The sequence below is a fragment of the Varanus komodoensis genome, unplaced genomic scaffold, assembly GCF_004798865.1.
Source record: "Varanus komodoensis strain SLA01 unplaced genomic scaffold, ASM479886v1 scaffold3, whole genome shotgun sequence".
NCBI lineage: Eukaryota > Metazoa > Chordata > Lepidosauria > Squamata > Varanidae > Varanus > Varanus komodoensis.
In genome coordinates, this window is record NW_025335761.1 from 29455183 (window position 1) to 29481396 (window position 26214).

A 26214-nucleotide genomic window follows, 5' to 3' on the forward strand; every position below is an offset into this window, starting at 1 on the left:
TAACTGGACCTTGAGGCGGGGGAAATGAGATGTGCCAGCAATGAGGAGAAGAGGCTGGGGCCACAGACTTGCGTGCATTCCTGTAGGTTCCCCAGCCTCTTTATGTCTCCTTCTCTGATCCAACTCTAGACACCCCAAAAAAAACCATACAGAAAATACTGGTTGTGAAGATTGGAGGCCGATAGGATTACACCCTCAAGATTGCATTACAGTCTGCACATACAGTATTGAGATGTGCACTCAATTTTCAATTGCATTGTGTTCCTATTGCTGTCTAGCAACCAGTTTTTATGTTCAGAGCATTTTCTCTGCCTTCAAAATCCTCCCCATCCCTCCAAATGTGCAACCAGTAATCTTTTGATAGACGTATGTAAAGTGCTTTTTTGTGATAGAGCTGCCATGAGACCATGGGTCCCCAATCCTGCATCTACTGGTGGTGTATGCAACTATTTTAAATAGGTTTTGGAGTTATGTTCTCTTCTTACCAGTTTTGCCACATGAGTATTCATGTGACCTTTAAATACAGGAATCAGAAAATGCAAAGTTACCTCTAGAGCAGTGATTCCCAAAGTGGGCAGTACCGCTTCCCTGGGAGCAGTGGAAAGATCCAGGAGGACAGTGAGGAAGGAGGAAGCAGCAAGGGGGTGTTAGGAGAGGATAGATCACTACTACAGAAGAATCAAAGAGAATGAAAAGGCAAACGTTTGTAAAATAAGATGATCAAGGAGCCTCTCTCCCCTCCCTGCAGCCCTGCAAGCTGCCGTCCCTCCCAATGCTCTGGTGAGAACTGGAAGGAGAGAAGGGGAGAGAGAGAGAGAGACTGGGCAAGCTGTAAAACAGCTGTTACACACCAAAGAGGGGGCCCTCTTCCCCATGGGGCTTCACCAGCAGGCCCAAGGCCTTCCACACCTGCTTCACCATCATCACCACAGCTGCTGCCAAAGACTGCTGAGGAGCCTGCCTCACTCCCCCTGCCCCCCGGGCCCACAAACTGCTGTCCATCACAGCACCCCCTCCTGATACCCCGGTGAAAGCAGAAGAGAAAGGTTGGGCAAGCAAGTGGTATTAATTCACCTAAGGTATGAAAACTTCTAGCACCTCTAATCCAAAGAAAGAGGCATGAGGGTGCTAGGATCATTGCCCAAGAGGAAAGGGGGCGGCAGCCCAAAAAAGTGTGGGGACCACTGCTATAGAGCAACACTTGCCATATCAATAACTGTTTTAATGTATTTATTGTTACTTGAAGGATATGCCGTATTCAGCACTCAGGTACCTATCTCCTATTTTTGTTTTTAGAGTTGAGCATGCTTTTCTCAACCACTGGAGGGTAATATTCCAGTATATTATTCCTCCCTGTTGCTCCAAACAGGAAGATTTAATGCAAATAAGAATATTTGTTCCCTTTGTCTTCTAGTCTGATTTTTCCTGTTTTGCAAGAGATCTCTGCTCTTTGACCATTTGGAGAGGGGTGTTTCAAGTGTGTTTCATTTAACAATGGAACGCATTTTTCCTTTCCACCACACCTAACATACTTATGTATTAGCATTTACACACTACCTTATCTACTAAAACGTGATCAGGGCCAGGTTGTTGTTGTTGTTAGTCTCAAAGTCATGTCCGACCCATCACGACCCCATGGACAACATTCCTCCAGGCCTTCCTGGCCTCCACCATCCCCCAGAGTCCACTCAAGCTCACACCAACTGCTTCAGTGACTCCATCTAGCCACCTCATCCTCTGCCGTCCCAATTTAAAACAGTGAAATCTTAAACCTATAACAGTATAAACATTAAGAACAATAGAACCATTACAACTATAAATTTTGAAACACTAAAAAAGGAATCTTGTGACCCCTAGACTTCAGCTGGCAGGCCACAGGATACTTTGAATTCCCAGATCTGAGGTCAGAAACACAGCCCAGAACTGGGAATCCACACTGTGATCTCTCGCTTTCCCCCACATCACAGCTGGCGCAGATAGAACCACGCCAGCTGCCACTCCAAGCTCAGGAACTTGACCTTGGAATAAGGTAAAGAGGGTGTTCCATTGGGCGAGGAAGAAACTGCAGAGGCCAGAATATGACCCTCTTGGTTTATCTGCAGCCACTCTCTCCCATGCCAAAGTGCTACAATTAGACAGTTGAAAATTGGCATTTACTGTATATGCAAAGCAAGAGATATGAGGAGGTGGAGAGTACTACCAGCATTTCTCCTCCTCTGTATAGAATGCTTATAAGCTTTCAAATTAAGGAACTTAAAAGCATCAAGGGCACCACCTGCAGAACTGCATGCCAGCTTGAAAAATATGCTCCTTCCTGTCCTATCTGAAGGCCAAGAGAGTAGGGCAAGTCACCATTCCTGAGAGATCATTTTCCACAATTTGGAAGTAATAATAAGTTGCAGTGCATTATAGAGTTGTAGGACCATAAGAAGAGTCCTGCTGGATCAGGCCCAGGGTCCATCTGGTTCAGCATTCTGTTGCCACATTAGCCTACCAGCTGCCCATAGGAATCGCACAAGCAGGGCATGAGTACAGCAGTTTCCCACCTATGTTCTCCACTACTGATGTACAAAGCTAATCCTCTGATCTGGGGGTAGCCTATACCAATTAGGACTAGTAGCCACTGATAATCGTATTCTCCATGAAGTTATCCAGCCACCGATTGTAGCAATTCAAACTACATCTTGTGAAACTTAATTCCAGAGTTTTAGCTATGTGCTGTGTGAAGAAGTTATTTCTTTTATCTGTCCTGAATCTCTAACCATTCTGCTTTATGGGATGACCCCTAGTTTTCTAGTATTATGAGAGGTGCGAAAGAAAGTATCTCCGTGGCCACTTCCTCTATACCATGTATAATTTTATATCCATCTATGATATCTCATTTTTCCCTGTATTCTAAGAATTTTGTGTATCGGTGAGTTTGTTAATGGTATAGTTTTGGTTACGCTGCTGCAATGTGTCCCCAGACTGGAAGATTGTTACTCCAACTTACAGGGATGTAGGTTTAATTTGCATAAGCCCTGCTTGTTGGAGCAACTGGAAGGAGTAACTGTACCAGGATGCCATCAGTCCACTGATGAGAAAAAACCTTCATTGTAAGTTCAGTGTTTATTCCCCCCAAATACTTAATATTTGCACTGCAGCGGCTCTGCTCCCATTACACATATGCATATATTACAGTACTATTTCTGGAGCATTACCAAGACTAAAATTCCAGCTGTTACACTGGAAAGGTTACAATTTGCCCAAGTCTTGTAGTAGAGGCAACACTTTTTTTTTCATTTTATACACTAGTATCCTATATGGATGTCAGGTTTGGTGTGATAATATTTTACTACTGACATGGTTCTTACTGTAGTGAATTTTATAAACTACTTCTTAAACCTGATTTTAAACCAAAATGAAACATTTACGTATCACTGGATTTCATGGAGCTTTCACAGGTATTACTTTAATAGGGAAAGAAAAATGTTCAGTATCTCTCTAGCCTAAGAACTTTAGAATGGAGTGGAGGGCTGCCTCAATTGCTGTCTTGTATTATGCCTGTTCTCTTTTTATTTGAATTCATTGTTAATGCATTTTGCCTATGGCACTCAAATTTGCTTTCCCAGCATTAGTGTGGTACCAAGAACTGGAGAATTTTGTCATTTCTTTTCAAAAATCCAAATCCACAAGAGCATTCTTCATTCAGACAAGCTATGAAATGAAATGGCAAAGAAAATAAATATTTGTAACATCAGTGACTATGTAGCTAGCTATACTTTATCAAAGGAAATAGTGTTATCACAAGTTGGTTTCTTTGAAGTCTCCTTTGAGGCAAATCATAAATAGAATGTGAATCCCAAGAGACAGAAACTTCATAGATTTTCCCAAATGGTTAAAAATATGGCACAGGGCCTTCCAAACTTTTTCCACTGGTTTAATGTTAAGCTGTTGCTGGAAGTTTCTAACTTAATTGCATGTTTAGTTTATTTTAGTGAACAGTATTGAAATGATTGATAAAGGCCAGAAAGCTGTAACTGTGGCTTTCTGCTCTTCTGACACAAAATAGACTAGGAGTCCCCAGCTTATTAGGAAGGGGGACATGGGCACATTTGGGATGTTGAAAGAGTGCTATGGGTGCCGTCACAAAATGGCTGCCATGGAGAGATTCTTGACATAATATGGGAATTCATTGGGCATGGTCAGTAACAAAACACTCAGTTCCAAGAAGATAACTTGATGAGAATGGGAGAAAAAACGTAATACAAAGCAGAGGTGAGGGCTGAGCTTCAAAACATAAAACCATTTGATTGAACCAGGATAAAGAAGGTACAGGAGAGTAGTACTGGGTGTTGCAGAAAACCAGCCTTCCAGTTTTCCATAAGAGTGCCGTTTTTTAAAAAACTTAAGAAATAAAAATCAAGTAGTTTAGTGGGTGCCAAGAGAAGTGTCTGTAGGCAGCACTTTGGACACCTCAATCATAAACTAGTTTTGAACTACCACACTGAGAACTGCTTCTAAAAGTAGTTAACAGAAGGTAGCAAAGTACTTGCTTTGCTTTGCTTTGCTTTGCTTTGCTTTGCTTTGCTTTGCTTTGCAGTCTAAAATCTTGTTTGGCTCACAGGATTAGTTCATAGTGCTGCTGTGTTTGAAGTTAAATATTAAACATTTTATTGTGTATAACAAAATGTCTTTGCAGCCTCTCAGTTTATACAGTATATAGAAATACTATTTGTGTGAATTTTATAAAACTGATCATTGTTAAAATGAAATTAAAAATATGTATTAGCCATAATTGTTTCCCATGTAAATCAGTTTAGTTTAATACATATAAACACTTATTAAAATGTAATTTCTTAGATTCAATGGCAGACAATGTCATGAGCAGTTTTATTATCAATTTCTTCAAGATTGTGTGCAATTTTTGTGACATACCATCCTCCTCTAAAATTATTATCACAATACCTTCATCCCTACCTTTTGTTTCTCTTGCAAGGAACTCAAACATCTTACATGAACCTCCTTTGGAGGTTAGACTGAGAACCAGAAGCTGGCCCAAAGTAACCCAGTGAGCTTCTTGGCCAAGCTGGGACTAGAATCCAGATCTTCAAAAACCCAGTCCAACACTCTTACAACTACAATACACTGCCTCTCTTCCCATACTTGTAACTACAGCTTCCCATATATATCTCATGATTCATGTATATTTTGTGTGGCCCTTCTGATGCTATTTGTAAAGAAATATCTTTTGTTGCATGACATTTATTTCATTTAATATAATGAGTCATGGTATAATTGCATATGATAAATAATTGAATTACACTTGATTACACATTAACAACATAACTTTTTAAAAAACATTTCTCTGCACAGCGGGAACAGCTGAAGACAAGATCCGACTGTTCCTTATCTATTACATAAGTTCTGTACAGTTGCCTTCTGAGGTATGTATTTTTTGTGAAACAATATCTGCACATTTCATGCCTAATTTACAGCTTTTCTGGATAACTAAATTAATCGTTCAGCAGATATCTGTTTACACTGAATATTCTTTCTAAGTTCCCTATTAGACTGTGCAGATTTCAGTACAAAAAACTATAGATCCAATGTGGGCATAAACATGCTTAGATCAGAAATATGCTATGGTTTCATGTATTGTTTTCCTCCCTGCACAAATTTTCACATTCCTTCTTTTTTTAAGCTAAGCATTATAAACACTTGTTTACAGCAAACCATGCTGAACATAGTATAGGTAGCTCTGGAAAAGGAAGGATGAAAGGATTCACAGAGGCAGCAAATTGCTTTCAATGGATTTTCAATCACCCAGCTAGAATAAGGAGATCAAGAATGTCAGTCTGCATCAAGCTATATGTTTGCAAGAATGGCAAATTTTCATCCTAGAATGTCAGACTACCAGTGCATCCTGTGGATACTGATGGTAGCAAAAAAGCTACTCCTGCCATCAAGTTGAAGTTTCTAGCACTCTATATTGAATGACCACATTTCTTAGTGAAAGTTTGGAGATTCTCTGTCAGTCTGTTTTCAAAAGGCTTTGCTGTAAAATTGCAGATATTGGTACGTAAAAGCCTCAAAGTGAATACTTACATTAATTTGTTTCAACACTCTTGTTTTCTTGATTTGCAGTGTAGTAGCAGTAGCATGCATGTTTTGTCTTCTAGTGAAATGTTAATATGCCCACATATCAAACATGTCAATATATGTTAATACATCTGCATATATATTTCACATTATATTATAGGTTTTTAAGCAGGTCATAGAATATTGCTTGGGTGGGTGAGTGTACACACCATGTTTAAATGTCTATAGCTACACTGGGTTTTATATTATACATAGTACTGTATTTTTAAGGTTCTCTGTCTATTTGATAATATAGAAATGAAAGGAAATTATTTTTTCATGTTCAGTAGTGCTTAGAAGATAACGGACATTTACTTATTTTCTCTATCCTGGAATCAAAAGATTAAATTTATTAGTAATAAACTGAAATGGTGATTTAGAAGAGTTGTAACAAATTTCAGATCTCTGGTTTGATTCCAGGCAGATTTGGAACAGTACAAAAAAGCACTAACAGATGCAGGATGCAACCTTAGTCCTTTAGCCTACATTAAACAATGGAAGTAAGTTGATTTTATTTTCATAAAGCAATGATATAATGTATTGGGAAAACGTAGATTTGAATTTTGCTTTAATTTCAATCCTGCTATCCTTGTAGAATGCACACAGCTTGTAGTTTCCAAGAGAAGCAGACTTGCTGACAAGTTTTCCATCATAATAACATGTTCTACACTTTTAGTCTTTCACTTAACAGTTACTGTGGCTGTTGTATTTTTTAAGGTGGCTTGGTTCCAAAGCACTGTACTCATATAAAAGAAAGTCAGTGATTTCATCTCCAGCTTCAGCTGCAGCCCCACCACCACCGTATTGCATGGAAGTACCCTAGTTCTCTGGAGTGGCTTTCATCCCTAGGGATAAAAGTGGATCTACATGGGGCGTCATATCAACAACAGTAAAATACATATTTACACAAACAGAAGGACTTCTGCATGTGCAATCAGAGATTTGGAGTCAAGTTTTGAATTACTTTTTTTTCATCCTAGCAGAATCTTATGTATCAATACTTTCAGTAGTTAATATTTCATCAACTAATCTATATTGGCTATAATTAGGTTTCTTTATTTTAGCATATCTAAGAGAAACTGCAAGCAGTTGAAGATTATCTATTCACTACATTTGGTCCAAGCTGTTAATATGGTAAAAAATTTAAGAAAAACCCATTACGTTTTTCTTATGGTTGTTATGTGTCATCAAGTCATCTCTGACTTTCAGTGACCCCATGAATGCTCTCCAAAATGTCCTGTTAACAGCTCTGCTCAGTTTTTGCAAACTCAAGCTGCAGCTTCCTTTATGGAATCAGTCCATCACATACTTCTTCTTTCTTCTTCTGTCTTCAATTTTCTCTGGTGTTATTGTCTTCTCCAATGAGTCTTTCCTATTCATGATGTGTCCAAAGTACAACAGTCTCTGTTTTATCAGTTTTGCTTCCAGGAAAATTTCTGGCTTGATTTGATCTAGGCCCTGCTTGTTTATCTTTCTGCTGGTCCAGGGTATTCTCAAAGCTATCCTCCAACACCATGTTTCAGAGACATCATTTTCTTCTGTCAACTTTCTTCACTGTCCAGTTTCGCATCCATACATAATGACTGGGAATACAATTGTGTGGATAGTCTCAGACGTGGTCTCCAGTGACACACCTTATATTAAATGGTCATCTAGTCATGAAGGCATACCAGCCTTTTTAACCCTTGAGAGAAAAGGACAGTACCCACTGACTACCAGATGCTCCATTCAACCCCTCCTCCTGGTTTTCCTAAGCATTCATCAGAAAATGAATCTGAACTAGTGGCAAGAAACATACTGTTTAAAAATGTGATACTCTGGTTCTCAAGATGGTGGTGCAATAGTCAGATTCAGCATCTGAGATCCTCGGCAGTTTTAACACAGCTCTGCAAACCTCCAAGTTTGGTGTCTTCACAGCTACTGAAGAAATGAACTATTGGATTGTACAACATCTCAACCAAAGTGCTCTTATTAGGGGGCTTTTAACATTTCAAAATAAATTCTTACTTGATTTTGTTAGTTGGTTTATGTTATAATCATTGTAATAAGGTCACAAATTATAAGTGCAATTATCATAATGTCTTCAGTAAAAGGAAAGAAAAACTATTTCTTCCTGCCTTCTCTGACCTTTTTAATTTGGTTGATGTGTTGAAAATGCTCAGTATTGAGCACAACTTTGTTGAATGTGTTTAGAATATTTTAAAATAGTTTAGTATATTGTAATGTTGAATTTCAGTTAGAGAGGGAGAAGGATGTTGTTTTTAATGTACCTGCTTGCCTAATTAATTGTTACAAGATAGCCTTTTCCATGTGAAGTAAGAGCTATTTCTATCCTCCAGTAACTAGAAAAGCTGTATTCAAAAGCTTAATGCATCATTCATGATTGGAGATAGTTTGTTGGTGTACTGATGAAAATAAATTAAGCATGTAGATATTAACTTATTTATTTTACAGAGCTTTTGCCAAGATGGCTTCAGCTCCAGCTACCTATGGAAACAGTGCAGCCAAATCATTGGGGTGAGTTTCAAAGTACATCTGTTTTTTAACTAACTGCTTAAATTTAATTTATATCCTACTCTGTGCAGTTTGTCCAAAAGAACTCCCCAAGTAGGCTTACAGAACAACAAATAAACAAAATACCATACTACTTTGTAGCAGTAAAATTACATAAAATTCATTAAAACAGAAGAAAAATATATATTAAAAGCATCATAATTTTATTCATTCATCCATTCATTCATTTATTGCATTTCTATACCACCCCAATAGCCCTGAGGGCTCTCTGGGTGGTTTACAGACATTAAAACCGCAAATACAATATCCAGTCCCAAACTAATAAATTGTCTGCACCACGACTGAGTATAAAATGGCATGGTTAAAATGAATTAAATGAATAGATATACAATTAATATTAATTAACTTTAAAATATTGGTCAAATAAAAAGGTCTTGACCTGGTGCCGAAAAGCATATAATGACGGTGCCAGGCAGACCTCTCAAGGGAGCACATTCCATAGTCGGGCGCCACCAGTTCATTTTAACATTGGCTTCCCAGGCATTACTTTGATTAAAGTGGATCCCAAAGTTCTTTCCTTGCAAAAGCTTAAAAAAGCTGACTTGCATTCACATAACTTGGACTGCAACTCCCATCATTCCTGACTTTTGACTATGCTGCAAGAGACTTATGGGAGTTGAAGTCAAAAACACCTGGACTTCATTTATTTGACTTTTCTCCTGCCCCATTAGCCATAAGGCTTTCTGGGTGGGTTACAAAGTTTTAACATATACAATAAAATACAATTAAAAATAGCAATTAATATGGTAATGAAATCTAACAATCCAACAAGCAAAACCTCACCATTATAAAGCCTCACAGACCCATAATTTATTCAAGGATAATATAAAAGGCACAACCAATTATAAGGCATTAAAGCCATTAAAATCATTCTTGCAATAAAAATAAAAAGGTCTTCACTGGCACCAGAAAGAGTACAAAGAGGGAGCCAGGTGAAAGGGTTGAGGACATCCTGAATTACACCTAATAAAGTGTAAGAATATTTTATTCATGAGGTACAGTTCACCATAAATGTATGTTAAATATGAAAGCAAACCAATTTATTCATGATGTACCCTTTATATTTTAGGCTTTTCTCACGTGTAATGAATACAGGATCCCAGTTTGTCATGGAAGGAGTCAAGAATTTAGTACTAAAGCAACAGGTGTGTCCATTTTATTATTTTTGAAACTAAAGATGTTTTGCAGTGTAACTAGGTTAGCATAAATTTCTAAGAATGCAGATATTATATATTAGTAACAGTAGATCATGGATAGACAAACTGCACTCTTTAATTTGCATATGACTGCTAAGTTGTTCATCTGTCATTGCTAGCATATTTTAAAATGAGTAGAAGTAGAATCAAAAGAATTTTCTACCACTGGTCACTTATTGTGAAGTTTTATTCTTAAATGGCTGAGGCATTCAAATTACCTGGTTCAGATAACTACACACAGGCTATTGCTGCCCCTAATTTAACTCCTCTCTTAATTGTGCCGTATGTCCCTCCATTATTATCTTTCTCAAGCTTGGCCAAGGCTTGAAAACTGGGGGTGAAGTCAGTGGGTGCTGTGTTTCACACAAATTCTGCATTTCTTGGTTGCTATGCAAGGATATCTCCTAACATCAAACAGGAATGAACCTTCACAGTATGTGACCACTATTCCATTCTAGTACTGTAGCATGGACAAGTCCTGTGGTCCCATACAATAGCAAATAGCTCCTGGAAATTATAAGAGCTGCTTTGGATTATTTTTCACGTGTGACATGGGAAACTATAGAAAGTTACTCCTGAATTTCAAATGACTTTTTGAAACACTATAATTGGATGCAGCCAGAAAAGATTAGCCATAATGAAAGATGAGAAACACTGTGTGTATTTGAAAGCTCCTTTGGAGAATATGTCAGGTTTTTGGGGATTCTAGGCATTTATTTCAACATTGGGTAGGTTCAGACATCATGACAATCCATGATGGATTGGTTATTAAGAGAACAACCCACAGTGTGTCCTTTAGATGATAGGGCTCACCATGGATAGTCACCCCTCTCCTTTCCCTCAGTCTTTCCAGGGTACTGTATGGCTCACACCACTCACCTTGCCATGATTGGGAGGCATTTATGCTCCCATAGCTCTCCTATACCATTTACCTTTTTTTCCCCATGGAGATCACTTTTCATTTTAACAGCCACTTTGACAGGCCCTCCAAAGTGCCCAAATGACACACTGTCAGTGTTTCAGAAATAGGGATGCATTCAAGCTTCAAAAACCAACCCTGTGGCATTTGTAGAATAATGGTTGCAAAACCAACAACCTTCTTCCACATCACACGCAGCAGCACATACAAAGGACAATGAATTCCTATCCTCAAAACAGATTCCTCACAAAGGACGGCTGCTACTCTTACTGAGCCCTTCACTAGACCCTGGACTTTACACAAGGTGGAATTGGTTGCCTGGATTTGGATGGCGCAATGATCCACCATGGGTAAAACAATCATTAGACGAGCCCATGGATTCTCAAAAAACAGGGTGGCATGTTTGAAAAAATGAGCCTCTATGGGTAAACAGGGTTGGATTTGGTTGATACAACCGTCAACCATGGCTTGCTGCATATGGTAGGTTGTCATGTCATGCAAATCATGTCATTGTCTAATTGCCTATTGTATTCTTACTTTAACTAACATAGATTGGTTTCTTTTTTAAAATTGAAATATAGTTTTAAGAATCTTCTTCCATTACCTTCTTCATGAGTTACTTTGATTCTATCATTATGTCTGAATTACTATTATTACACTGCATTTCTATATCACCTGTAGCTGAAGTTCTCTAGGTGCTTCACAGCATTTAAGTCACCCATCCAAATTTCAAAAAAGCCTGATCCTGCTTAGTTTCCAAGATTAGGCAGGATCAGGCACTTCAGGCTATACAAAAGCAGCTATACTGCTATAGTATGCCACTATATTATAAGTTACTCTACAGAATTAGAGGAGTCTTTTTTTCCCTTGAGAACAAACACCAGGATTTGACTGTCGGTAATACTTTTTGATATGACAGAGGTAGATGTAGTAAGGCAATTACATGCCTGAACAAATAAGGATGAACTTCAGTGGTCATGTGAACAGTTATTGGAATGGTGTCTATACCTATTTCTGTTCTAATCTATGTTTAAACAACTTCAGCAATTTACATGAATTAAACTCTTTCCTTATAGAACCTTCCTGTCACTCGTATTCTAGACAATCTTATGGAGATGAAGTCAAATCCTGTAAGTACAGTTGGCAGACAAATGAAACAGACTGAATTGTGTTTAAACCTATGATATACCTATATACACCTCAAGTACCACCCATTTAATATATGGTTGCACCATTCTAATGCAGAATCCATCCATACGGGCATTTGAAAAGTGATTCCCACTTATAGTGGAGGGCATATATATTCTGGAGATGAACAGACATAGCATCTGAAGTTAAAGTTCAATCAGTCTGGAAGAGTATTAAGTTCAGATATTTTTGTACATCACTCAGTAGTAAACTATTTTCCTTGTTATGAAAAACTCTTGTAGAATTAAATCAGATCTTATTTTACTTCTAGACAAGCCATAGATAGCATAAGAGAAAAGTGATCTAACTAGGAAAATATAGCCAAGTTTCTCTTCACTTCTTTAATTAAAGGAACTACAAGAGCAGAGACACAAAAACTGCTGACATTTGCTGGTGAGAATGTTGGGTTATTCAGATGTCAAGCTAAGCCATTCTGTGAATAAGTCACAGTGGGTAATTTCATTGAACAACCCACAATACACCTGAGAGATGGTGAGTTGTTCTCCCCCTTAGTTTTTCAGCTGACTCCAGTATGTATCCCAGTGTCTTTCACAGCAGAAGCCATCCTTTCTCCCTCTCCTGGCCCTAATTGCGACCCTTTCAGTTTATCATCTTTTGTTTTGTTTTTGGAGCCTCAAAAAAGTGCAGTTGGGGTTGCTTTTGTTTTTTGTATTTTGGCCCCTGCAATTGTGATCATAACTTTTTGTCAGGCTTCCACAAGCGTATTCTTTCAGTCTACAAAAGTGTAGTCTTGCCTGGTCAATTTCTTAGTCTGTTTCAACTGTCAGAGAGCCTTGTAAAGTGGTGTACCTACAGATCAACAAGGCAAGACTTCATATAAGCTAGTTTATGCATAACTGCCAGAGACTAATTGTCAGCTTGTCCAGTGAAAAGGACTGGTAAACCGAGCAAGTGGCAAAAGATGGTGTAAGAAAAGCCAGGAAGGGACAATATCTCCTGCTCAGCAATCCCATCCTCATGATTTCAAGTACTGAACTGGCTGTTTTCAGTACCCTCTGTATTTCTAATGCTATCCCAAGTCTTCAGCTCCTTCAAAAAGAAAAGGTATTAACTCCCCACTCTTTTTGCAGCTCCATTTTGGAATACTTACTGCTGCCACCCAGGGTGGGTTGTGGTGTTGTACAAACCAGGTTTCTGAATGTATTTAAGGAAGGAAAACCTTTCATATAAGAATGTCATTATTTTTTTAAATGAGTCATAATGTCTCATATTTTATAAACAATTTTTTGCTTAAATAGTAGTCATAAATCATGGAATGAAATAAAAAAGTGTCTGTGTTTAATTCTGAATAAAGACTTTATCGTTTTAACATTCATTGCCATTACGTTCCTGGAAATAAAAGAAGGGCCTTTTGATGCCTCTGAAAAAAAAAACTTTATACAAATGGAAACCAGTGTGATGTTTAAAACTAATGACATCTTAGGGGTTTTTTTCATATTGCTTCACAACTAGAACATATTACATAAGTAGTATATTTTGGAAAGTTCAGCAGTTGTGAACTCCAAAGGTACAATCTTGCTCCCAGTGGCAGCTAGAATAAGTATGTTAGTGTTGTGACTGAATAAATACTTTAAAAAAAAACCTATTTTGAATAATTTCAAAATAGCTGTTTCAGTTAAACGTAAACATTTTAGAAACCCGTTATGGGAAAATCTAATTAGAACAGAAGAAAACCCATGCTGGATTGGACCAGTGGCCCATCTAGTTAGTAGTCCATCTAGTTTAGCATTCCATACATGCAGTAGCAAACCAACTGCTCAGACAGAGCATGAGTACAACTCTCCCTCCTGTCCATTCACCCAAGCAACTGGTGTATACAGGTGTGCTGTCTCTGATACTGAGGGTAGCAGGGTAGCCATCAAGGCTAGTAGCTATGGTAGCTTTCTTTTACAGGAGTTTGTACAGTTCCATCCTAAAGCCATCCAAATTAGTGCCCATCACTACCTACTGGAGCAGTGAATTCCATAATTTAACTGCACACTGTCTGAAGAATTATTTCCTATTTTCTGTACCATCTCACCCACCAATCAGCTTCATGGAATGACCCTGAGTTATATTATTAAGGAATAGGGAGGATAATGTTCCCCACTCCATTTTTTCACACCATGCATCATTTTAAACACCTTTCTCACATCTCCCCTTACTAATTTTTTTCCTAAGTTAAATGATCCCGGTTTTTGTAATCATTCCATATACAAAAGCTGTTCCAGCCTTTTGATCATTTAATTGCCCTTTTCTGCACTTTACCAACACTACAGTGTCCTTTAGGTGCAGTGACTAGAACTGTGCTCAGTATTTTAAGAGCAGTCACCTCAAAGATTTGTATAAAAGAAGTATGATCTTGTCAATTTTATTGTCAGTTCCTTTCCTAATTATATCTAACATGGAGTTTGCCTTTTTCACAGCAGTTGTGCACTGGATCAATATTTTAACTGAGCTATCCAGCATGACAAGATCCCTTTCTTGATTAGTCACAGCTGACTCGGATCTCATCAGCATATAGTTGGTTAAGCTTTTTTTTTTTTTTGCCCAGACATGCATTGCTTTACATTTGCTTACACTGAGCTGCATTTGTGATTTTGATGCCCATTCTCTTAGTACTGTGAGATCCCTTTGGAGCTCCTCACAATCCTTTTTGTTTGTAAACAGCCTGAATAGTTTGGTGGCATCAGCAAACTTGACCAATTCACTGCTTGCTCCTAATTGCAGATTATTGACAAATAGGTTGAAAGCTTTGGTCCTAATATAGCTCCCTGTGGGCCGCCGCTGTTTATATCCTCCACTGGAAGAAATTACCATTTATTCATAATCTCTTTCTTTCTGTTCTTTAATTGATCCATAAGAGGACCCCCCTTTTTTTAATTGCATGACTGCTAAATGTGCTGAGGAATCTTTGGAGAGGGACTTGATCAAAGCCTTTTGGAAACCCAAATAAACAATGACTATTGGATCACCCCTGTCCAGGTGATTATTGGCATTCTCAAAGAACCCCAATAGGTTAGCGAGATAGGACACATTTGTGAAAGTCATGCTGATTCTTTTTCAGCAGGGCTTGTGTCTCTGTGTGCTTCCTAATTCTGTTTTTACAAACATTTTCAGCCAATTTACACAGAGCAGATATTAAGTTAACTACTTATAATCCCCATATCTCCCCCTGTATCATCCCCATGTAAAAATTGGTGTTGCAGTGGCCATTCTCCAGTCCTCTGGGAAAGAAGCTGATCATAGGAATATATTAAATATTTTAATAAAAGGCCAGCAATTTTATATTTGAGCTCTTTAAGAGCTCTAGGGTACATACCATCTGAGCTTGGTGATTTATGTTTCTTTCTGTTTGTCAGTAAGGTTGAGAACTTAATCTTTATCACAACAATCTGCCTCTATTCCTTAGATACCCTTCCTAAATCGATAAGTTCAAGAACAGATATCTTCTGTTTTGCTGTGAAGACAGATGAAAAAAAATAATTCAGCTTCCCTGTAATCACCTTATCCTCCTTTAGCACTCCTTTAATTCCATTATCATCCAATGATCCAACTGCCTATATAGCTGGTTTTCTTTCTTCTGATAGATTTAAATAATTCTTAATGTTAATGTTTTTTGCAATATATTTCTCAAAATGTTTCATTGTTTCTCCTATTGTTTCCTTGCATAGTCTTTGTACAGACGTGTGCTCCCTTTTATTTTCCTGGTTTGGACAGGATTTCCATTTCTTGAAGAAAGGTTTCTTCATAGCTTCCTTAATTCTACTTGTTAACCACACTAGTGACCTCTTGGACTTCATGCTACCTTTTCTAACTTGTGATACACGTACTATTCAGTTTTTTATTATTGTGGTTTTGAGAAATCTCCAAGCATTTAATCCTCTTGGCTCAGCTTCTTTACCAGCTGCCTCAGCTGGTAAAGAGATGTTTTATCTTTGGACGTCAAATGTACTGGTCCTCTTCCACCTAAAGAGATATTACATTTGATAGCATTGCAGTCACTGTTTCAACAATATTTATATTCCATAGTAAATCCTGGGCAACCAGCTAGGGTTAAATTGGGGACCTCTGGTTGGTTTGATGACCAACTGTTCTAGGACAGTCATTTAGGACATCCAGAATTTTAACCTCCTTGCCAGAACTGGAATGTACATTTATTCAGTCAATAGGGATAATGTCACCCATTATTACAGCACTGTCCCTCTTTTTTTAGGCTTCCCTTATTTCCTTCTTCATTTCAAGTTAGCCCTGAGGATTCTGGTCTAAGGGACAATAAGCATAATTGTTTGCTACACAATTGTTTCTTGATATGCTTTTGTAAAATGGAATCATAGAAGCCACTAGTCGAACTGATGGAATATAAGGTAGCAAAATGTTGTTATATTTTTTTTTAATAGGAGACAGATGACTACAGGTATTTTGACCCTAAAATGTTGCGAGGAAGTGACAGGTAAGTTTTCTATAGAATTAATAAATATGTTGCCCCCCCTTTGAAATCTAGTTAATATGCAGGCAATATTCTGCTTTTGAGTATTTATGCATTTATCAACCTAATTTGCTTCTATGCTTGTCACTTAGCTGACTAGTCTCATTGACCTAATTTCTCCTTATACAATGTATAATGAACTATTTCAAAAGTCTACATATAGGACTTTGATTCCATAGTATAACAATAGAAAATAGCTAAAGCAATATTTTGTTTAATCAACCTCTGTTAGTGCACTGGTATGCATGTCAGATCTGCCTGACTTGAGGAATCTAAGTAATTTATGCTTCTAGTATAGGAGAACTATCCCAGTGTTTATTAAATTCATTTAAACTTATTGGGGAGTGTGTATTTGTGGAGTGTTCTGCATCAGGAAAACAAAGTTCTTCAAAAAATATTTTTGAAACAATCTTACAAACAAGTGGAACCAATAAAATAGAATAATATCATTGAATGAGCAGTAGCAGTTCCTCAGCTGTGTGAATCATGGATACATAACAGAATAAAGAAGCTGACTGTCTTTTCAGTGGAGGACCATGTCATTATAAGTGACAAATCTCTCTCGAGAAAATTTCCATAACTTGCAGTGCCACCGCAGACAAGGCCCTGACACACATGCCCTGAAGTTTATAAAGATCAAAAACAGCATCTTGAGTTTACCTAAAATCTTATAATCAGACTAATCAGACTACCAAACTAGCATTAATGTTCTATCTCTGCAAACACTAAAGCGGTAGAGAGCTGACAGTTTTAAGAAAATTGGAATTGGCAGGATACAGGTATCATTTTTCTGTCTTTTGCCTCATATGGAAAAGGGGGAAAATCCAGCATCTCTGCTAGTACAATGGAACGTGTTCCTTTTCTTCCTTCTTCCATGCCCCCTGCTCTGAATCTGCTCTGAATTTCTGCCAACCTTCTGTGTCACATTTTGAGGGTGTACAAGGAAATGCTTCTCTCTGCTTGGTTAGTGGGAGGGATTAATTGGAAACTACTGAATAATAACAGAAGAAGGACCTTCTTGGTGACTGCCACCCACTTGTGGAATCAGCCCCCCAGAAAAACTCTCCTGGTGGCGTCACTACTCTCTTTTTGGTGCCAGGCGAAAATATTTCACATTTCTAGGTATTTTAACCATAAATTTTAACAACTGATTATAATATTTGCAATAACATATCATTTTTAGTTGCCCTTCCAGTGAGAACATATTGTTTAGTCCTCTCCTTATGCTACTGGTGTGTATTATACAGTATACTTTGATGTGGTTTAGCTTTCCATGAAGACTTTTTTTATTTGCAGCTCTGTTCCAAGAAACAAAAATCCATTTCAGGAGGTAAGAATAGTTCACACTAGTCCAAATAATAGAGGTTAACATTTTGCTTTTAAATATAATAGATGTTTGGTATTTATTCCTAAAATTGGATCCCATTATTTGAAATCATTAGTTTGATTAGTTTGGTTAAATGATTGCTAACAAAGAATGTAAGCTCCCTTCATTTTCAAAGACTTGAATAAGATAGCCTAATCCCTGTCAGCATCCTTGACAGTCATGTTACCTTATTTTTAATGTATCACAGAAACATAGCAACAGAGTGAGTCAGAAAACTAGTGAGCCTTCTAGCCTGACCCCTGGCTCCACTTGGCTCTGCTCGTGCCATGCCTACCATGTGCATGTCCAGCCTATCCTTAAACACCCTCACAGATGGGACTCCAACCACTTCCCATGGAAGCCCATGCCATACCCCAGGGGTCCTGTCAGGAGGTACTTCATCTTCACAGTATCATCATCTTCATAGTATTATTGACTGGAAAAATAAAATAAACATTGTTTTAAAAAACATTTTAATGGATGTTTATTACACTAAATAATAAAGAGAGTCATTGTGATGTACGGATTAAGAGCATGGAACTGGGGGTCTGGGAGTTCTGGGTTCTAGTCTCCACTCAGCCATGGAGTTAACTAGGTAACTTTGGTCCAGTCACAGATGCTCAGCCCAACCTATCTCACAGGGATGTTGCTGTGCGGATAAGATTGAGAGAATGAGACCTATGCAAGTTTCCTTGAGTTTATTGAAAGAAAAAAGAGATATAAATGTAAGCAATCAATAGAATATCAAAATAATGTTTTCATTTTCTGTTTCTCACATTTAGCTTGGGATTGTCTGTATTAATAAAAATAAATTATGATATAAACAATATGTTGTTAGTAAAACTCTCTCAATCTTTGAGAAAACATGGATGCAAAGATATCTTTGTCCTGAAAGATAGAGGCAAATGAGACATTTCATTAGATGGCCACCTATCTCTACTGTCATCGAATGAGTATTTTTGTTGCTTTGCTCTTTGTGAAAGCATGCAGTAGCAACCTCACCATATTTGTTTGTTTGCATTTTAGGCAATTGTGTTTGTAGTTGGGGGTGGCAATTACATTGAATATCAAAACCTTGTTGACTATATAAAGGTAAGCTTCAACACTGTGATTTCATTTTATTGCTTATGGTTTTACCTGTTTTCAAATTGTTAAATATGAATTTATGGTATTGTGATGGTGATCAAGATATTACCCGATGTCCTTGTTCACACAAGCACACAAATTCACATGTGTATACATGTCACAACCAACACAGAAACAAAGATCTTTATTTTAGAGATAGAATGTCCACACAGTGCACTATGCACTGTGCCCTAACAAAATGGCAGAAACAGCTAATTCAAATAGGAGAAAATAATTTGAAAACAAGTATTGAATGAAAAGAGATTAGCTTTATTTTACTACAGATATTTTATGGAAGGGAAGAATGCCTCATATATGAACCCTTGGCCCATGGATAGGGACCCTAAGCCAATAGTTGAAAGAAAGTTAGAAGTGGGGAATTGGCATTTGCCAAGTAAGGATTGGTGAGAGTATTAGGGAAATGAGAAGGCAGAGCAAGGGGAACACAAGTGTGAGTGATATAGGGTAGGCCATGTGAGGGACAGAACAGATAACTGTTGGAATTTGTGAGGAATTTGTGTCTGACACCCCTGTCATAGTTAGATCACTTCCTCGTGAGGTTTGTGCTCGAGAGCAGCCTCTCCCTCTGTAAGGGTGCGGACCCGATTGTGTGGGTCCGCCTCCGGAGCCAGATGGATCCGGATGGATTCCTGAAGGCCCTGGGGGAGTTCCAGCTGACAAGACTGGTGCTCCTGTCGATGCTCTGGTCGAGCTATGGAATGGGGAAATGACTAGGGCTATTGACATGATTGCTTCTAAGCGTCCTCTCCCACCAGGCAGAGCCCACTCTTCCCCTTGGTATACACCTGAATTGTGGGCGATGAAGCAGGTTGGGGGACATCTAGAGCGTAGGTGCAGGAAATCACGGGATGAATCTGACTAAACACACTTAAGAGCCCATTATCGGGCCTATGCTGTGGCGGTGAGGGCGGAGAAAAAGAAATTCTTCTCCGTTTCCATTGCCTCCTCACAATGCCGTCCAGCGGAGCTTTTTTGGGTGGTACAAGAGCTGGTTCATCCTGGCCCTAAGAAAGATCTGGTACCACCCTCGAAGGCCCGCTGTGACGACTTTGCCAAGTATTTTAGGGAGAATATCGCTCAGATTTGTCACAAGCTGGGCTCCACTAGCGACTCAGAGGCTTCCGGGGAGATACCAATGTCGCTGTCTGGTCCAAAATTGATGGATGAGTTTCAGTTACTGCGGCCTGATGATGTGGACAAGGTGCTTGGACGAGTATGTCCTACCACTTGCCTATTGGACCCTTGCCCATCTTGGCTAATTAACAACGCCAAGCACAGGACAGGGACCTGGAACTTGGAAGTGGTTAACGCCTCTCTGAGGGATGGCCGGGTACCTGCCCCTTTAAAGGAGGCGGTAGTCTGACCGGTCTTGAAGAAGGCGTCACTGGATCCAGGGATGGCCACTAATTATAGACCAGTGGCCAACATCCTGTTTTTGGGCAAGGTTTTGGAGCGGGTGGTGGTGGGACAACTCCAAGCACTCTTGGATGAAGCTGATTATCTGGACCCATTTCAGTCCGGCTTCAGACCTGGGTACAGTACTGAATCTGCCTTGGTCACTCTGTACGATGACCTGTGCAGGGAGAAGGACAGGGGGAGTGCGTCCCTGTTGGTTCTCCTGGACCTCTCAGCAGCTTTCGATATCATCGACCATGGTATCCTTCTGGATAGGCTAGCGGGATTGGGAGTTGGAGGCACTGCTTTGCAGTGGTTCTGCTCCTATCTCAATGGCCGATTCCAGAAGGTGATATTGGGGGACTATGGCTCTGCACCATGGCAGCTATGCCATGGAGTACCACAGGGATCCATTTTGTCCCCTTTGCTATTTAACATCTACATGAAACCGCTGGGAGAGGTCATTAGGAGGTGTGGGCTGCAGAATCATCAGTATGCTGCTGATACACAGCTCTACCTCTCGTTTTCTACCAATCTAGGTGAGGCAGTGGCTGTACTGAGCCGGTGCTTGGCCAAGGTAATGGGCTGTATGAGGGCCAATAAACTGAAGCTCAATCTAGACAAGACGGAGGTCCTGTTGGTAGGCGGATCGGGCTTTGTGGAAGGGGACCTTGACCTAGTCCTGAATGGGGTTGCACTCCCTCTTAGGGACAAGGTCCACAGCTTGGGAGTGCTCCTCGACCCAGAGCTTTCATTGGAAGCTCAGGTGACAGCGGTGGCGAGGAGCGCTTTCCTTCAGCTTTGGCTGGTCCATCAGCTGTGTCCCTACCTGAAGAACGACTGCCTGGCAACAGTGACACACGCGTTGGTGACTTCCCGACTTGACTTCTGTAACATGCTCTATGTGGGGCTGCCCTTGAAGACGGTCCGGATACTTCAATTGGTTCAAAATAGAGCTGCCAGGCTGCTGACGGGGACTGGGCGTTATGTTCACATGACTCCAGTCTTCCGTCAGCTTCACTGGCTCCCCATTGAAGTCCGGGCCCAATTCAAGGTGTTCGTTATGACCTATAAAGCCCTTAACGGCTTGGGTCCTTGTTACCTGAAGGAGCGCTTACGTCCATATATGCCCGCCCGCCCCTTGAGATCAGCGGGAGAAGCCGTTCTCTGGAAACCCTCCATGAAGGATATTAGGAGGGTAAGTACTCGGAGGAGGGCTTTCATTGCGGTGGCTCCCAATCTATGGTATGCGCTCCCCAGAGAGGTCCGCCTGGCACCGTCGTTATTTGTTTTTCGGCACCAGGCAAAGACCTTTTTATTTAAACGTTATTTTAATTGCTAATATTATTTATTTATTTTACATCTTTGGCCAGGACGTCTCCAATTATATTGTTTTTATATTGTTATTATTTATTTATTGTTGTGAGCCGCCCCGAGGCTTCGGCAAATGGGGCGGCATAGAAGCTTTCTAAATAAATAAATAATAACTCTAGAGACATTCTGGAAGAAAAAGAACAAAATGGAGCCAAAGCAGTGATTGCTCCAGAGTAAGGGGAACACAAAGGACCTCACTTTCTGTTTGGTCATGGATACTTGAAAACTCATGGCAAACACAGACGAACATCTGATCCCCAAGCTTTAATCACAAATTCATAACAGATAAGTACTCTTCAAGTCGGTACCAAGCTGTGTCATTGTTGCACAGCCAAAACAGTTTGGTTGAAAAAATAAAATTTTGAATGGAATTCCTGAAAATGAGGTTTCTCCCTAGACCCTGACTACTCCAAGGAAAATAGTAAGTACAGAGAGAGGCGTGGGAAATAGAAAAAAGCAAGTGAGGAAAACTAGCTGAGATCATGAGAATGCAGGTGATTGTACTAACTTTCCAGTGCTTGGACAACCTCAGCAAAATGCCAAAACCTAGCTTGTCCACCAAGCCAATCAGTCATTAGACAGAGAATGGGTTTGTGTGTCTCATTGTCGTCATGACTTTGAAACTACAGTAGCTTAGCCTGTTCTCCAGAACTGGGCTAGATTTGTTAGGATGGCATATGTTTTAGGCCTAAAAACCACCTTGACAAAGCATGGCTTATTGCAGGGCTTATTTATTCCACAATGTCCTGCTGGGTTGCCAAACCCAGATGATTCAGCAAGGTGGTCACCAGGTGGGGGAACTGCAGAACCTGAGGGTTTTCCCATCCCTGCTCAATCACAAGAGGAAAAAAGGCAGGATACAAATTCAGTGCAGTAATCAGAAGTACAGTGCACGTATGAATTGAAAGCAGACATAGTTCCACCTGAATCCTCCTTAATAGTGCCCTCACCTGCACTTAGTAGCTTCCTCTAATAAATTTGTAGAATACTATACATCTTCCCAGCACCTGACTAGACCCCTAGTCTACTAAGCATTTCAGTCCCTCCACTTGTTTCCTGTTCCATTCTGTGCTCATCCTTCTTCAGCATGGGTGACCAAAACTGGGCATATAGTAAAATTCAGTTTGAGATGCTGATGAAGTAGTAGATTTTCTTCAACTCTACTACTGAAAGATTTGTTTCAAACACTTACTGTAATATTAAAGAATTGTATCCATTCCCTTTGTAACTATGTCACACTGGTAACTAATAGCCTCCTTACAATATAAAAATATTGGTGTACTCTGATCAGCTGAGCAGAAAAATGCAGTGGGGTATTCCCCAAATGCATGTAAACTTTGTCCTGTGATACTAGGAACTGATCTTTTTTCTCCCATTCCTTATCTCATCCTACAGAATTGTCTAATTTTGTGCAGTATTTAGTATCTTAGTGATGTCAATTTTATCCATCTATGTTTATGTCCTTCCCACATGCTAAATAAAACAATGGGATCCAAAACTGATCCCATTGCCATTACAGTTATTACAGCTTTCCAATTTGAAAGCTTATTTCTTATGTAACTTTCTTCTTCCTTAAAGCATGTGCTAAGAAAAGCATATAAATGTCTGTACAGAAAGCTTTATTTTCTATCTGAATTCATTTTATAAAATCTACACAAATTACTGCTACAATAATTAAGAATATGGCCAGCTCTGTGTACTTCTGACTTCTCCTTATCAAAAATAGACATCTCTTGTATGTCCTTTAATTCATCTTCTCTCTCTTGCTATTTCACTCAGACATGCATGCGCGTGTACACACATGCACACACTTGGACTTTGTTGATTCTGCATTGAATTCCTTAAATAGTCTTTGTTTGTGCATGTTGTTGAATAGTTGCATACATCATGTTTAATGTTTTTATTGTATTACATACTATTTTGATTTATATTTGTACACCACCCTGGTATCCTCAAAGATGAAGGGTGGTTCAAAAGTGCCTTAAAAACTAATAAACTCTTGCCTTTTTAATTAAAAAAAAAAACCTGGACACAACTGTGATGAAATCTATATGTCTCACACAGGGGAAACAAGGTAAACATGTCTTATATGGCTGCAGTGAGCTCTTCAATGCTGCACAGTTTTTAAAACAGGTAAGGATTTTAATGGCAACGATTATCATTGTAAAGGTATTAAAACCACTTGGAATTAAAGTGATTTTAACTCCATTGATAGTGGAAGAAGAAATACTACCACTGTGCTCAAGTGTTTGAGTTTTGCTTTTTCTGGACGCAGAGAGAATACCTATTGTTTTGCTTGTTGCAAGCAGTCCAGAGTGCTTCTCCTATGGGGTAGGATAGAAATGAAGATCGTGATCATGTGGAAGGACCCCCCCATAGCACTTGACAGTATTCTGTTTATCTCCCCTCCCTCACCATGAGGTGCATTACACCAACATATCCTAGAAATGGGAGGTCTGTCTTAGGCCAGGTGCAGGGAGGAAATACAGGTAGATAGGGTAGTGTAACACACACACTAAGGAGAATATGAGTACAATCTACACCACTATCTAGTAGTGTTTTCCTCATGCTCATCCTCTGTGCCTCCACTGGAAAGAAGTAGAAGCAACAATATATTGTTTCTCTTTTAACTGAGACAATAAAAATGTTGAACCTAAACATATTTTCCTTTATTTTTTTAGCAATACATTACTAATCTAAATCTGGAATGCAGTGAGTTTCCCTTTATACATTGAAAAATAATGGGCAATTGTTTTTTCCTTTCTCTTTGAATTTAGCTTTCCCAGCTTGGACAGAAATAAAACAGGAAAAGATCTTTATCTGGCGTTTTGGCAAACTATGAAGAAATGATCATGGCAACAGTTAACATCTTAACCTGTGCATAATATTTAAAACTCTATTGATTAATTAAATTGGTAATTTTTATTGAAGGATATTCTGTACTTATATATATAAAATGCATACCATATGCAGAATATTACAGTTCAAATAAATCACATTTGGATTCTGCCTGCTGTGATATTTCTGTGCTGTATGTCTATTTGATAAATTCAAGTAATTACTCATTAGTTGGCTATTACATCTGGAATGTAATTTATGCTAATATTTTTCATTTGTCCTGTTGAAAGAAATTAAGCCAGTTCCCTTTTGCAAAACAATTCCATTTTGTTCAGCTGAGCAAATTTTTATATACCTGAAGACATTCAGTAATTCATGTGCAGATTATTAATATTAATCTTTTATTTTAATGTATAAGATAACTTTTCAGTTCTTATTTCACATCTTCATAAACCTGTAATATTTAATATCTCCATAAATGTTTAATATTGTTGCCTTGTTTTGTTTTATCTCGAATAGGCATAGAAAGAAAGTCTGTTTGTATTGATCTAATATGTCTGTGAATGAGATCATCACTGCAGTATTTAGATAAGTTCCAATATTACATTATAAAATATGCACTATGTATAACATTTTTCTTCAGATTTTGCAAGGTAGGCAAATATATAATGGTCGGTATCACAACCATTCATCAGTAGTGTGTAATTCCAGCAATTTCATTCCTGTAACTCAGAGCTAGGGAACCTCTGGCCAAGTTTCATATTCAGTGTGCTAGGACTCAATCCAAACTGGCATTTCTCCCAGAAAAAAACACACTTAAGAATTTTTGAGGACAGGAATTATGGAGGTAAAATGCTCAGGAAAAAATAGTAGGAGATCAAGAACTTCCTGAAACACCAAGAGTGGATGGAATAAAACTGAGGGAAAGGGCAGGAACTACTAAAGCTACTAAACCTTCCCATTAACAGGCTGCATGCAGTCACGGAGTCCGTATGTGTGAATCACAGAGAACTAATGCCTTGGTCTGACCCCTCTGCAACCCTGAAAGAGAAGAGGGAAGAACAAGTGAGAGAAGGAAGACAGAGAGAAGGTGTGGGGAGAAAGAAGAGATGAGGTCACTTTTTCCTTGCGACCTCTTGGCTTTGGTTTGCAACTTAAGATTTCAATAAGGAGACTTAAAGAAGCTGCAGGCACAAAACAGCTCTGGCAGGAAGAGGGGAGGGGACAAACAGCGATTCACTGAGGAAGGCCCTGATATTTATTTGAGGTGGTACCTAATCCTCTCCAGTCCTTTGAGCTGGGCACCACCAAGTCTTCAATGATGGTTTCTGATCATGAACCTTTGTCACCATCTCTAATCAGAACATAAGAGTACATGCACATACACTGATGCACATTTAAATGATCAGTCATTAAAGCTATTTTTAAAACCCTGAAGGTGGAAAACATGTCACTTATGCCTGTAAGTGACAGTGAATAAATTTGCCCTCAGTACTACTATCCTCTGGAAGATGTGGCTTGACCTGTGGAGGAAGTTAATGTTGTGTGGGAGCAGGGGCAAGAGAAGTTACTCAAGACTTAAAATGATTTTTGTCCCTTGTTTGCCCTA

General features: G+C 39.0%; 1 protein-coding gene across 4 annotated transcripts in view; it reads left to right on the forward strand.

Annotated features, from left to right (window-relative positions):
• Nucleotides 1-25098, forward strand: part of SCFD1 (sec1 family domain containing 1) — a 65727-nt gene extending 40629 nt beyond the window's left edge. For 2 of the 4 annotated variants that reach the window (XM_044435904.1, XM_044435903.1), the window contains exons 16-25: nucleotides 5356-5426; nucleotides 6541-6620; nucleotides 8575-8637; nucleotides 9764-9839; nucleotides 11886-11939; nucleotides 16398-16450; nucleotides 17783-17816; nucleotides 18879-18944; nucleotides 23832-23900; nucleotides 24545-25098. In XM_044435904.1, the coding sequence (XP_044291839.1) occupies nucleotides 5356-5426; nucleotides 6541-6620; nucleotides 8575-8637; nucleotides 9764-9839; nucleotides 11886-11939; nucleotides 16398-16450; nucleotides 17783-17816; nucleotides 18879-18944; nucleotides 23832-23900; nucleotides 24545-24568 (590 nt within the window). In that variant the 3' untranslated portion in view covers nucleotides 24569-25098. The other 2 variants (XM_044435905.1, XM_044435906.1) reach the window with 2 other exon arrangements.
• The last annotated feature ends 1116 nt before the right edge of the window (nucleotides 25099-26214 follow it).